We start from the raw sequence: 13,066 nt of genomic DNA, 5'->3' as shown, positions 1-13,066 counted from the left end.
TGAAGTAAATATGTACCACTTATCAAACAACACTTCAGGAGAACAAAAAGGAGGAGGTGTTGTTCAGAAGAAGGCATCTTCCAAAAAGCTGAAGTGATGTGCAAATGAGGAAGACAGAATAGATATTTAACCCTGCCATGTTTAAATAAAAAATATAAGAAAGCCAACAGTGAAGAATTTCAGGAACGACCTGCACAGACTTAAAAAACAGTTACTTCTTTTCTGAAAATAACAGAAACAGGAAGCCTGTCAAAGAGTGTGTATGACACACAGAAAGACCAGAAAGAAAGCCTCAGGAAAAGAAATAAAGCCACAACACTAAATTAATTTTTGCTTCCACATACCTGTGGAGATTGAAGTTTCACATGAAATGCTTCTTTATGAAGGACTCATGGGAGAATTCATCTCTAACAAATGCCAATAGAAAGGCAAAAGGCGAAATGACTGAGAAAAAAATTACCAGAAAGAGGTGATATTCATTCAAAGGTTCTGAAAGATCTCAAGAGTTCATGTATCCAAACTGCTAATTGTTGTGTGTATTCTCTCACTTAAAACCAACTATCAAAGTTGTTAGTGTGGTGCCAGTGTTTTAAGAGGTTTCCAGGGAAGATCAAGAAATTACAGATTAGACAGGCTGATATCTGTTCTGTGAAAATGGGTAGAAACTGTTTTGAAGAAGAAAATTAGAGGAAACATGGAGAAACATGTTGTGTTGGGGAAGAGTCAATACAGCTTTTATAAAGTGAAGGGCTCATTAAGCTCTTGGAGTTCTTTGAAGTCAAGATGCATGTAGACATGGAAGATTAGCCTGGTTGGATTTTCCAAAAACATTTGACAAAGTCCCTTTTCAAATGCTTACATTGAAAATAAATTACTATAAAAATTTTAGCCTTTTAAAGTTCTTAGCTCTTCCCCGATAGCTGGAGTAATTGTTGAATTTAACCTGATGTTTCAATAGGAAAAGAACTATTAAGACAGTTGCTTGTGTTGATTTTTGCAGTAGGGTATGTTCTTGCAGTAAGTGGATTAGAGACAGTAGGTACAGCTCCAACAACTTTGATCTAGCCAACACAGCTAAGTACTCTTGAAGATGCATGACTTAACGATGCCCTTAGATTTGCAAAGATCATCAAGGTGTGAGTTATGTGGGTGCTTCGAGTTTAAACAACTTTCTCAGTCTTGGTGGTGGATTGTTACAATGTGCGTTAAAACAGTAACTTTCAGAGTTGGCAATATAAATGCAATATTTAAATACTGATAACACACACTGTCTCACTATTTCCGTTATTGCCTCTGGCTTTGTACAGTATGTTTACTTTCATTATCAAGTCTCTGCAGAGTTAGAACTGTATTTATTTAGGTAATAAACGGATACAGTTCAGGGGTGAAGAGATCTAAGGGAAAACATGCATCATTCACTGCAATTTAAGGTTTCAAATAGCCCAGGTAATGGTTTTTGACATGTTTAATAAATGATGATAACTGTAGATCCTGGTTTTTGAGATGAATTTAAATAGTTACTGGTTGTGTAGTTGTTAGTCTGTCACAAAAACTGATGGAAAACAAGTTATTAATGGAAAATACAGTGAATAGCTTGGGCAGCTTCTTCAAAGGGAGTTATGTTGCTTATTATAAGTTTTTATTTTTCTATTCTATAACAGGACAGTCATTCTAAATTGAATGTTGCAATTACACTTCCAAAAACAGAGCTGCAGATGATAACCTCAGCTTATGTTGAGCTTTTCAGTCCACAAGGGCAGAAACAAACGTCTAATTTTGGATAGTCAGGCTCCAGTGCCAAATGTTGTGAAGTATGAGCTGTTTTACATTGATTGAAAAGCTCTGATAATGAGAACTTGATGCATCTGGGAAGTCAAGACTTCTTCATTTTTTGTTGAGAGCATGAACGGTGAAGGTTTTGTGTCCTCTCACTAATCCCATTATGGCTAATGGCTGACTCACGGTATTTATAAGAGCATAAAATAATATGACTACTTAGGAAGAGGAGTTCATCTAGCGTACTGTCCTGTTTCTAATGTAGTCCAATGCTATGTTTATGGAAGAGCATAAAAATAGGTCAGATGCACAGCAACTTCTCTTAAATGTACTCCTTATTTCCCATAGTAGTTCTCCTTTTCTTTCTCAATAAATTCTTAATTTTCTGTTTGTCTTTTTGACTTCTGCCGTCTGAAAAATTTGTCATTATTGGAACTGTTATTTATAGTTTTAGCTTCAAAAATAACACTACCTATTCATTTTTTCATAGGGATGATAAAAATATCTGCTTCTTTTTACAGATATAGGATATTTTCCTTTCATATACATGTGCTTCCTTATTGTCCACTTTTTACATAAAGTTTTCATTCTATCACCTTTAGTTTAAAAATCATAGAATCATGGAATGGTTTGGGTTGGAAGGGACCATAAAGATCATCTAGTTCCAACCCCCCTGCTATGGGCAGGGACACCTCCCACTAGACCAGGCTGCTCAAAGCCCCATCCAGGCTGGCCTTGAACATCTCCAGGGATGGGGCATCCACAACTTCTCTGGGCAACCTGTTCCAATGCCTTACCACCCTCACAGTAAAGAATTTCTTCCTAATATCTAATCTAAATCTACCCTTTTTCAGTTTGAAATCATTTCCCTGTGTCCTATTGCTACACTCCCTGATAAAGAGTCCCTCCCCATCCCTCCTGTAGGCCCCCTTCAGGTACTGGAAGGCTGCTATAAGGTCTCCCTAGAGCCTTCAGGCTGAACAACCCCAACTCTCTCAGCCTGTCCTCATAGCAGAGGTGCTCCAGCCGTCTGATCATCTTCATGACCCTCTGCTGGACCCATTCCAACATCCTTGTTGTGTTGAGGACTCCAGAGCTGAATGCAGTACTCCAGGTGGGGTCTCATGAGAGCAGAGTAGAGGGGCAGAATCACCTCCCTCAACCTGCTGGCCACACTTCTTTTGATGCAGCCCAAAAAAATTTTACTGTAACAGCCAGAGTGTCAGGAAAGCAAGGAGAAATTACTTTAAATGATTTAAAGGAGTTTAATGTCATTGTGTGCATAATTTAGAAGAGAGTTGGTGATTGGTTTATTTACTTTATCTTCAACATAGTCTTTCTCAAATACTTTACTCATAAGGACTTAAGAAATAAGAATTTTTAATGAAGAACTTGTGGACTGTTTGTTTGGTAAATTTTTTTGAGCTGTGGGAAATCTAATTTGTTTTGGGATACTGCAGAATTAGGAACAGGTGATGTCCTGTTTTTTTTTTCGGGCCTACAAGAATTAGTTTGGGTAAGTGGATTTCATCTCTCATGCTCCTGCACTGCATTATGGCATAATCTTGTCTTGCTTGTTTCTGAAAAAAACCCCAAACCTATTCCATGTATGTGTTTCCTAGAATATAAAACATCTCAAAAAGAGATGAGAGAGGAAAGGAAGGCTGAAAAAGTGAAACCAAGTCTATTCATGTTTTTCCCACTTATGGGGATGTACTGCCACTGTCAGTTAGGTACAGCCTTATGTTTTTATCATAATATGCCAATGAGTTCAGGAAGCGTAATAGAAATTTCCTCTGCATTTGTCTCGGAAGATAACAGTGTTTTAAAGTCTAAAGGGAAACATAATGCTTAATGGTATCATAATATATGATGTACATTATGGTCAGGGGATGTGATCCTTCCCCTCTATGCAGCACTGATGAGGCCACACCTGGAGTACTGTGTCCAGTTCTGGGCTCCCCAGTATGAAAGAGACATGGGCATACTGGACAGAGTCCACCAAAGGGCCAAAAAGGTGATGAAAGGGCTGGAGCATACCTCCTATGAGGAAAGGGTGAGAAAGCTGGGACTGTTCAGCCTGGAGAAGAGAAGGCTCGGGGCATCTCATCAATGTGTATAAATGCCTGAAGGGAGGGTGCAAAGAGCACAGAGCCAGGCTCTTTTCACTGGTGCCCAGTGCCAGGAGAAGAGGCCCAAAATGAAACACAGGAGGCTCTGTCTGAACATCAGAAAGCACTTTTTGACAGTGAGGGTGACTGAGGATGAGAATAGGTTGCCGAAAGATGTTGTGGAGTCTCCACCCTAGGAGATAACGAAAAGCCATCTGGACATGGTCCTGGGCAGCCTGCACTAAGTGGCCCTGTTTGAGCAGGGGCAGTTGGACCAGATGACCTCCTGAGGTCCCTTCCAACCTCAGTGATTCTATGTTTTCTGTGCTATATTTATTTTCTTGCATAATTGGAGAACTAATTTCTAAGTTAGACAATATGTTTGCTAAAAAAGTTACTGCTTTGAAGCAAATTTAGTTTGATGTGAGGAGTCCTCTGTATATACAGAAGTAGCCTTTAGCAGTTTTGTTTTCTTACCTTGGCACTTTGGACTATGCTTGGATAGTAGAAAGATCAGTTGTTCTTGATTATAGAGCAGCTTTAGACTGTCTGGGCAAAACCACATCTGATTTTTATCTACAATGAAGTTGTTATTGATTGTTGTCTTGAGCCAGAAAGATCAGTTCTGAACATTTCTTTTGATTGGAGATGCCAGCTTTGCAAAAATCCTTATTTCCATAGAATCATTGAGGTTGGAAGGCACCTCTGGAGATCATTTAGTCCAACTGCCTTGCTCAAAGCAGGATTAGATAGAGGAGGCTACCCAGGATTGTGTCCAGTTGGGTGTTGAATATCACCGAGGATGGGGACTCCACAACCTTTCTGGGCAACCTCTTCCAGTGTTTGACCAGCCAAGACCCCGAAGGAGCCTTCTCTGGCCCAGGCTTAACAGTCCCAGCTCTCTCAGCCTCTCTTCATACGGAAGAAGCTCCAGTCCCTTAACTCTCTTTGTGGCCCTGCGCTGGACAGTAAGTCTGTATCTTTCTTGTACTGGAAAGACCCAAACTGGACTGAACATTCCAGATGTGGCCTCACTAATGCTGACTAGAGGAAAAGGGTCACCCCTATATTTCTCTGGGATTTGAAGAAAAACCTTAAAAGAAAAATAATAAAAATCCGTTCCGCTGGGGCGTTCGCAGCTTTTTTCCTGTCTCATCACTTGTCCTTTGTAGTCATCAGAAAGTTGTAGTCTCTGAAAACTGTTCAGCTATCTTTATTCAGTTATCTTTCCCATGCAACTTAGCAAGGTATTCTTTATATATTTTGAAGCTGTGCTAAGAGATCTTCTGGAAGACCGTAACTTGAGCTTGGGACAGAGAAAAGTATATTGTCTCCTCTGTTAAGATTCTACTTTGCAATCACTTCAACACATTTCTTTGCTGTGTATCACTCCTGTTTGAATTTGAGGACCCTTTACTTTTAAAACTGAGTAGCCCTGATCTGGTGGTGCTAGCAGTCTCAGGGGTGGTAGGTGGAAGGTTTTTATCACTGCTTACCAAGTTTTGAACTGAGCTCAGTAACATAAACATGAGTCGCCTGCTTACTAGAAGTCCACATCTGTTGTTTATGGTGGTGCTGGTTAGAAGTTGGACGTTTCAGAGTGGTTTCAGTGTGGTGTCCACACCGTTAGAACAGTTCGTCTGAGTTCTGAGGTTTAATATAAGTTTACAATCTGATTTTCCAGTCATTTCCTTCCTTATTGCTGTAACACCACTCTTCTCCAGTGGAAAATCAAAGGCAGTATATGTAGTTCAAAAGAACTCCGTGCAACTTCAGATCAGGCTGACCGTGGTAGTTGTCACTGAAAGGACCGAGAACAATTCTTTCGCTTGTTCCAGTGCCACAACAAAAATGCCTTCGTGTGCATTGATATTGAAAAGTGGGCTGCTTGGATACAGCTTACACATATATTTAATTAGAACTGATTATATTTTGTTTGAGTTCCCAGTACATACAATGGTTCCTGAGAAGAGAAGTGTTTATATGCTGTCCCTATCAGAGTTCTTTTTCTTGCTGTTACGGCTTGAGGCAATGGTAGCAACTTCTGACCCTCTCTGGGTAACACATATCTTCTGAAATGGTGCAGATACTACACGTGTTGTAGTTTGGAATGCCCTGTGTTTCGCTAGTTGTTCATGGTGCTATTTGTACTATTCTGGACTTAATCAATGGCTGGAAAATGCAAATTACTTTTTTATTACCACTGTTAAATGGGTTTGGCCACTGCATACTAAACTGTTATCAGAAATGGTGTAGTTTGTGGGTTCTGAACTATACCTATTCTATATGCTATATTCTAAGCATATTCTAATATGTGGAGATTTGAGATGAAAGGAGAATGCAATCAGCATTTTGTGGAGAGAGCCATTTTAATAAAATTTGATTGATACCTGCTGTAAGTATAGTTTCAGTTTTACTATTGGAATGTAACAGGTCTAAGAGAATTAGCAATAGATATTCACAGATTTCAAAATGTAAATATGTAGTGTGCTTTACTTGCTAAAAATAAAGTTCATCCTTTGTGTTACAACTCTGTCAGTGAAGATATTTTCTCTCACTGAGTTTCATCAGACATAGTTTATGATTGGCTGCTTTTTCCATTTTAAAATGCACCTAATGTCTCTCTGTTCATCAGTTTCACATGCAGAGTAATTAATAAATCCTTGTGGGTTTTTTAAGATTTCTTTCTCAAGGTCTGTATTCTTTGTTAAATGTGATGTTTAAAATATTTAGAGTTGAATTCAATCTACGTCTTTTCCCTGGCATATACTTTTGGAGGCATAAACAGGATATTCTGTTTTCTACCAGAAGACGTGTCTTTATGAGCCTAGTAGAAATAGATCCATACTTGTTCAAATTGAGCTGAAACTGAATGAAAGGTCTCAAATACATGGGTGAGCATTTATGTATGTGCATTGACATAGACAGTGTTAGTTCTTAGCACTTATCTCTTTAATAAAAAAACAACAAAACAGACTTAACAAGGCTCTGCAACATAAAAAATAAGCCTAAAGGGACCTGTGTATTTTCCTTTTTTTAGTTTTCTCTAACTGTCTCTCTTAGTGATACATTTGATTTTGCTGAAGAAGAGGATAGATATATTTTTTAAGTATATGACTTCTTAATTTGATTTGTGAAGGTGACATAAGTGGTGAGTGGTACCAATATTGGCAACACAGTTTCATCAGTTGGGAGGAAGAATTGTTTTGATTTCTAACCATTGTCATCACACTTTTTAAGGCAGGGACAATATGCAATAATACAGGTCTCTAATCCTCACCGAGAACTCTGGACTAATCACTTTGTGTTTATTTCTAAAACCCCTTATGAGTAGTCAAGAATAATTTAATTTTTTGTACATCTTTCTTGACATTTATCCTTTTGTTAGAATTACTTACAGTTCTTCTGATAACTAGGTAAAATGGATGCATGATTTAACAAATAGAGTTTGATGAATAGATCAGACTGCCAGCCTGGCCTCTGCAAAAATGTGGTGACTTCAAGGCTCATAAAGCATACTATTCTGCATTTCCCATTTTCCATTGACCAAAAAATTTAGGAAGATAGTCCAGTATGTAGCGAGTACCAGAGCAGTTCTCTGGTCATACTAAGATTGGGGTGGCGTGGTGGGGTGGGAATTGAAGGGAGAGCTGAAGCAATTCCAGCAAGTGTTACACATTGTGTATTTAAAAAATATTTGTTGGATATTTTGAATCTTTACTTCCAGAAAAAACAGACGTATGTTAGAGATGGGAATTAATATTGTAAAAGACTTGCTAGAAAGTGTAGCTACTGAACTTCATATAATATCTGTTCTTTTCTTAGAATAGACATGGGTAATTTGCAATACATTTTTAATGATAAGCTGGTAACTGGGTGTTCTCTATTAAGTTTGTTTGCATTTCTCTTTCCCGTTTTGGCACTGATAATATTCTCAAAGTTGGCTGTGGTTAGCGAATACCTTCTTATTGATTGGCTTGATCAGTATAGACTAGTCTAATATATACTAGACTTTACTTGGTGTTTCTCCTCAATTTCCACAACTAATTTGCCTTGAGAGTTTCATTTCTCATTCTGCTGCAGACATAGTGTTTTTCACACTGAAGCTTCTGCTTACTCATCATTTTCTACTTCGCTTTTATACCAAGCTCACATGTACAGACAAGTATCATTTGGATCAGGCTAATTTTCTGTTTAAATAGAACCATTTATACTCAGTTGTGCCATATGCTGTGTCTACCAAAAGTCTTTCAGTCTCTGTTAATACCTACATGAATGTTTTCATGATCTTACAATTTTGGCTTGAACACAGGAAAGCATTTATATGTTCAAACACTCCATGAGAGTCATTTAACAAGTAGCTGCATACATAAAGGTGACTGCATGGCAAAGAACGGTATAAGAATAAAATTATAATGAACTAATAGTATTACATTATTAATCAAACACAATTAAAAGGTGACACCTACTCATGCACACAGCATATTGCTCCCTTATTTCTTTAGTGAAGGACATCAAGACAATTGGGGTGTAATATAATATTGATTGAATGGTAGTGACAATCAAGCCCTGAATTACTGCTAGCTCAGCCAGTTTTGCTTAGTGGTGCTGTTAATCTTAAATCTGTATTTAATCGTAAATACAGCTTTGTGTATATTTTAGAGACCAAAGACAAAAAAAGTAACTGTTTCTAGCCTTGGTAATATAAAAATTGATATTAGAATAATTTCTGTCACATGAAATGCATTGGCGTTTTTCTTCAAAAGTTGCAAAGAGGGCATTGCTTTTCATGTTTAGGCAAAGTAGCTTTCCATACCAAAACTGTGAAATATTAAATCTGCATGTTATTATAAATTCTTCTTCAATGTTAGCCCTGCTGTCATGAAAGAGCACTAATGCAGCAATTAGTTTCATTTCCTTTCATCTGCAGAACGAGTACAGCTTTCTTGCTTGGTCAATACAGAAGGTAAACAAATTCTCTTATTTCTGAAAATCAGTGCTGTATCTCAGAGTAAGTTTTCTAATCTAATGAGACTTGTTCTCTGCTATTTCTAAGTTATCAGATGTGCATGTAGAATGTATTATATGAAGGAAACAGAGCAGATAGAGGTGTTCTGTGTCTGGAATTGGACCTAACTGAGATGACTTAGAAATATATTATTATACACATGGGGTCAGGAACACAGAGTAGACTAACATAGGGCAGTTCAGTATTTCTTACAGTTCCTGCAGAACAAATACCTTGACTAGGCAGCACGGTTGGTCTCTCTGCTATGAACTCCAGTCAAAAGGGTTCTCAGGTGAAAGGATTCTTATTAACAGAGAATCCCACTGTAGTCCTTATTGCGTGTTAGCATCCTGACAAAACAAGAGCCATACGTGCTCAGTGTTTCATTTTTCAAGGTGATTTTTCAATGGAGCAGAAACTCAGTGGAGGATGCTTTACAGTGTCCTTTCAGCTAGTTAGCAAAATAACATCAGTTATTGGAAGTATATTTGCTGTTGAAGTCAACTGTGTTTTGGTTCTCTTCATTTAAGTGCGTTACAGAAGCAAATGTGTTACATGACACACATGTTGAAACAGGTAACATCCTTGCCTTTCAAGCAGATTTATAGTGGCTTCATTTCAATTTCTGAATACCATTTTAAAGACCAAATAATAATGAAACAAAGTGAAATGCAGCATTCTCCTTGACGCATCAGGAATAGTCAGTTTGCAGCACTCCCTATAGAAGGCTATCTGGGTGAAATACAGTATTCTGTTATTAAAGTATGCTTCTCTTTAAAATAGTTGTCTTCAATTTATTACACCTAATTATTAATCGGCATAATTCTACTTATAGCCAGTTTTTGCTTGAATGAATATTGGTATTTATATTCAAAGAACAACTCAGTTAAAAATGAGTAAGCTAAAGTATTTCACTTGCAGCTTAGCAACCTTACCAAGTTATTTTTTCCTCATTTATTATAATTTGCATTTATTTTTTTAAAAACTGACTTAATGTAAATACAGGTAAATAGATACTTCTAAATTAAATAGAGGTTAATCAGGATGTGAAGATTAAATTAAATTATCCAGTACGATGACCTCCACATACTCTATAAAGTTGCTTGTTCATATATGGTTTATAGATAGCATAAACATGCAGTTGTGAGTTTTGCATAATTTTCTTTATTCTCTCATTTTAAATCTTAATTATAGAAACAGAACTAGAATTATTTTTAAATGCTTTGTAATTTAAATAAACCAGATTTTTGTGTAGCTGGGAATAATAGGAGTCTGTAGAGCAGTTTACATCTGTGCAGGTGTTCTTCCTCTTGACTTGCACGCTTGCCATCATTAAAAATCTGAGGCTCACTTGCCTGCTTATCCAAATTGATGTATTCCTCAGAGCAATGTTCACAGAAACAGCCTCAATGTCACTCAGCTGGAGAAGGCTCCTTCTAATACATGTGAGGAAGGACTACTGTAGTCGTGCCTCTTAGAGTATTATTTCTCTGAGGAAAAGTCTTAGAGATGTTTGGGGTTTTTTTCTGTAACATGGAACATTCCTGCTCGTAACAGCAATTGTGGTCAACGAAGGAAAAGAAAGATCTACATGAACACCCACATAAGTAACATGTCAAACTTTAGTCATTGTTTTAGTGATGAGAAATCTGTCTGCTTGAGTGGATACCAGAGATGTCAGTGGGTAAGGTGTGAAGCAAAGTCGTTACTTCTCAGTACATACCCTAGGCTGAAAATCTGCACGGTTCCATCTTAATCGGCGTGCTTTCAGCTGAGCTTCCATGAAAGGCTTTTAGTTTAGAAAGATCAGGTAAAGGAATCATTTATTTTTTGTTATCCTTCAGTACCAGCCTCGAGTGATTTGTTTTCCTCCATGGAGTGTTGTCTCATACATATGTACAGGTCAAGCCACAGAAAGGGAAAATGTAGAGGAACAAATGTGGAAAAGAAATGGGATGATCCCTAGGAAAAAGAAAGCACTGGGTGGTGTGTGGTCATCATCCTGAGTGTCGGAGTGAGTAAGAGGAAACCTGTATCCAGGTTATTTCACCCAAGCCACCAAAAGTGAATTACCTAGTAGACAGTTGTATAATTTCCACTGGCTTTGATATGCAATGGAGTAGACATTTTACTTCAGTGTTCCCAGATACCAGGCCAAAACCATTGTATTTTTTTATGCCTCTGTGTCACATTTAGAGCACTTCCCTACCTGGTCATGACCAGGAAAATGAATGTATTCGTTATGTTAACAACAAATACTAGATTATTGATTTGAGTTCAAATTTAAGCATCTTTTACAGATTAAAAATTTTCAGTAAAAATTGAATTTTACTGGGTTTTTTTATATTTTAATTTTTTTCTCTACAGATGATTCAGACCATCAGGACTCTAGTTGAAAATACAGATAGCTTATATGAGAAGATAGTACAATGTCAGAAAGCAGGTGAGTACAAGCTGTTTTTTAAAAATGTTACAAAGAACTTAGTGCTGCTCCGAACATCTTCCATTATTTTCTTCCATTCTTTGATCTGCTTGTCTGCTTTCCTGTAACTTTCAGTCTCTTTTCCTCATTCTCTTTTCCTGAAAAGTTAAAAATAAATAATGCTTTTCCACCCCCACTCTTCCTTTACAAACTCTTTTCTATTAACGGTGTTGTCCAACTCAGATCAGCAGGAGGAAGGCTTACCCACTCTGAATTTCTAGATCTCCCCTTTATTCACAGCCCACATTCCTCAGACTCTGTGAACTTTAGTCAAACTATAGAACTGTCAAAATACTTTAAGATTTTAATTTGTCTTACTTACTTCAAGCTGTCAAACATAAATAATCATAAATGCCATGATTGACAAAACAGTATTTCACATATCTTTTTGGTAGATGAAGAGATTTATCTAAAATACCAAACTCAAAATCTATCATGCTGCCATAAGACATACATTGTCTTGTAGACTTGTACACTTACTTCTTGAACCATCTCCCGTTTTTGTGGTGATAGTGTGCCATATTGTTTTAGCTTCATCAGTGTCTCAAGCAGTTAAGATCCTTGGTTAGAGGTAAGGCAAAAGATAATTGCCTATTTTACCTCATATTTTAAAATTGTTGCCCTTCAGAATTGTTTCTGCTGGCTCATACAGATTCCATATGTCTGATTTTCTTGAGTCTTGCAACCTTATTTTACATGAAGTGCAGATTGGTCCAAGAATCCTTTGTTTAAGAATGCTAAAGACTTAAAGCCCACGCTAAATAGTGGAGATTTTGATCTCATTTAAATGAGAAACCTCCAGCATGGTGACATAAGCCTAAGTATGGATTATGTAATAGATCCTGCTATTTAGGGCAGCTTTAGCCCTGCAGGGTCAAGGTACTTTTAAAGATGAATGAGCTGAACTGAATTACCTTTTAACATCAATGGTTTTAGAAGATTTTCTTATGACTAATTGATCTCATGATTTCAGTAGATGCTGCTCTATTTAATTCTGAGTAAAAGATTATACATTTTCCTGTGTAGTTTCTTGATAAGGAAAAAGCAAAATTACGCCCTTGTTTGGGCTTTTTTTGTTCTGTGTCTCAAAGAGTGAAAAAGCTGCTAAAATAAGAAGAAGTACTCAAGCTGACAATAAGGAGTAAAATTTTTATTGTCATGAGCAGGCTTATAAGAGAATTCTGTTAAATAGACAAAGTGGACTGTCTCTGTTAAACCGTTTTCTAAGTTAAGTCTGATAATAAGACTTTTAGTCTCCTTTACAGTTCAGACCTAATTTTAAAATAAATGCACCATTATTTTTTACTTAGGTTGATGGCCTGTTGAATAGGGAAAGGTACTATTCTTGAGATGGCTTTTTTCAGAATTCAGGTTCTTTGCTATTAATTTTTCTAAGAACATTAAACTTCTCATTTTGGTTCTTTAAAATTAAACCATATGAAAAAACTTCTGCTTTCTTCATATCAGCATATTAATTTCAACTCGACACATTCTGTTCTTAATTAAATAGTTATTGAAAGCATTTTAGATACAGTAACTAATGAAAAGATATGGAAACATAATATTGCTTTGGTTCCCACTGTACTTCTCATTCTTAACAGAACTAAGAAAAAAATCTGCATAACTTCAAAATGATTGCAGTGCCATTTATTTTGTTGCTATTAAGCCAGCTAAAGATCCTGCAAGAAA

At 37.0% G+C, this 13,066-nt stretch overlaps 1 protein-coding gene across 2 annotated transcripts in view; it reads left to right on the top strand.

The window, feature by feature from the left end:
• The window catches only part of PLCL2 (phospholipase C like 2), a 106,073-nt gene that overhangs the window by 70,712 nt on the left and 22,295 nt on the right, over window positions 1–13,066 (top strand). For both annotated transcript variants that reach the window (XR_008464754.1, XM_054190741.1), the window contains one exon: window positions 11,263–11,338. Coding sequence is in view for 1 of the 2 variants with exons in the window: in XM_054190741.1 (XP_054046716.1) it covers window positions 11,263–11,338 (76 nt within the window). In the remaining variant the exon portion in view is untranslated. The remainder of the gene's footprint in view (window positions 1–11,262; window positions 11,339–13,066) is intronic.

Source organism: Rissa tridactyla, chromosome 2 (assembly GCF_028500815.1).
Source record: "Rissa tridactyla isolate bRisTri1 chromosome 2, bRisTri1.patW.cur.20221130, whole genome shotgun sequence".
Taxonomy (NCBI): domain Eukaryota; kingdom Metazoa; phylum Chordata; class Aves; order Charadriiformes; family Laridae; genus Rissa; species Rissa tridactyla.
Note: the sequence above shows the minus strand (reverse complement) of the source record. Positions and strands in the feature narration are given on the sequence as shown.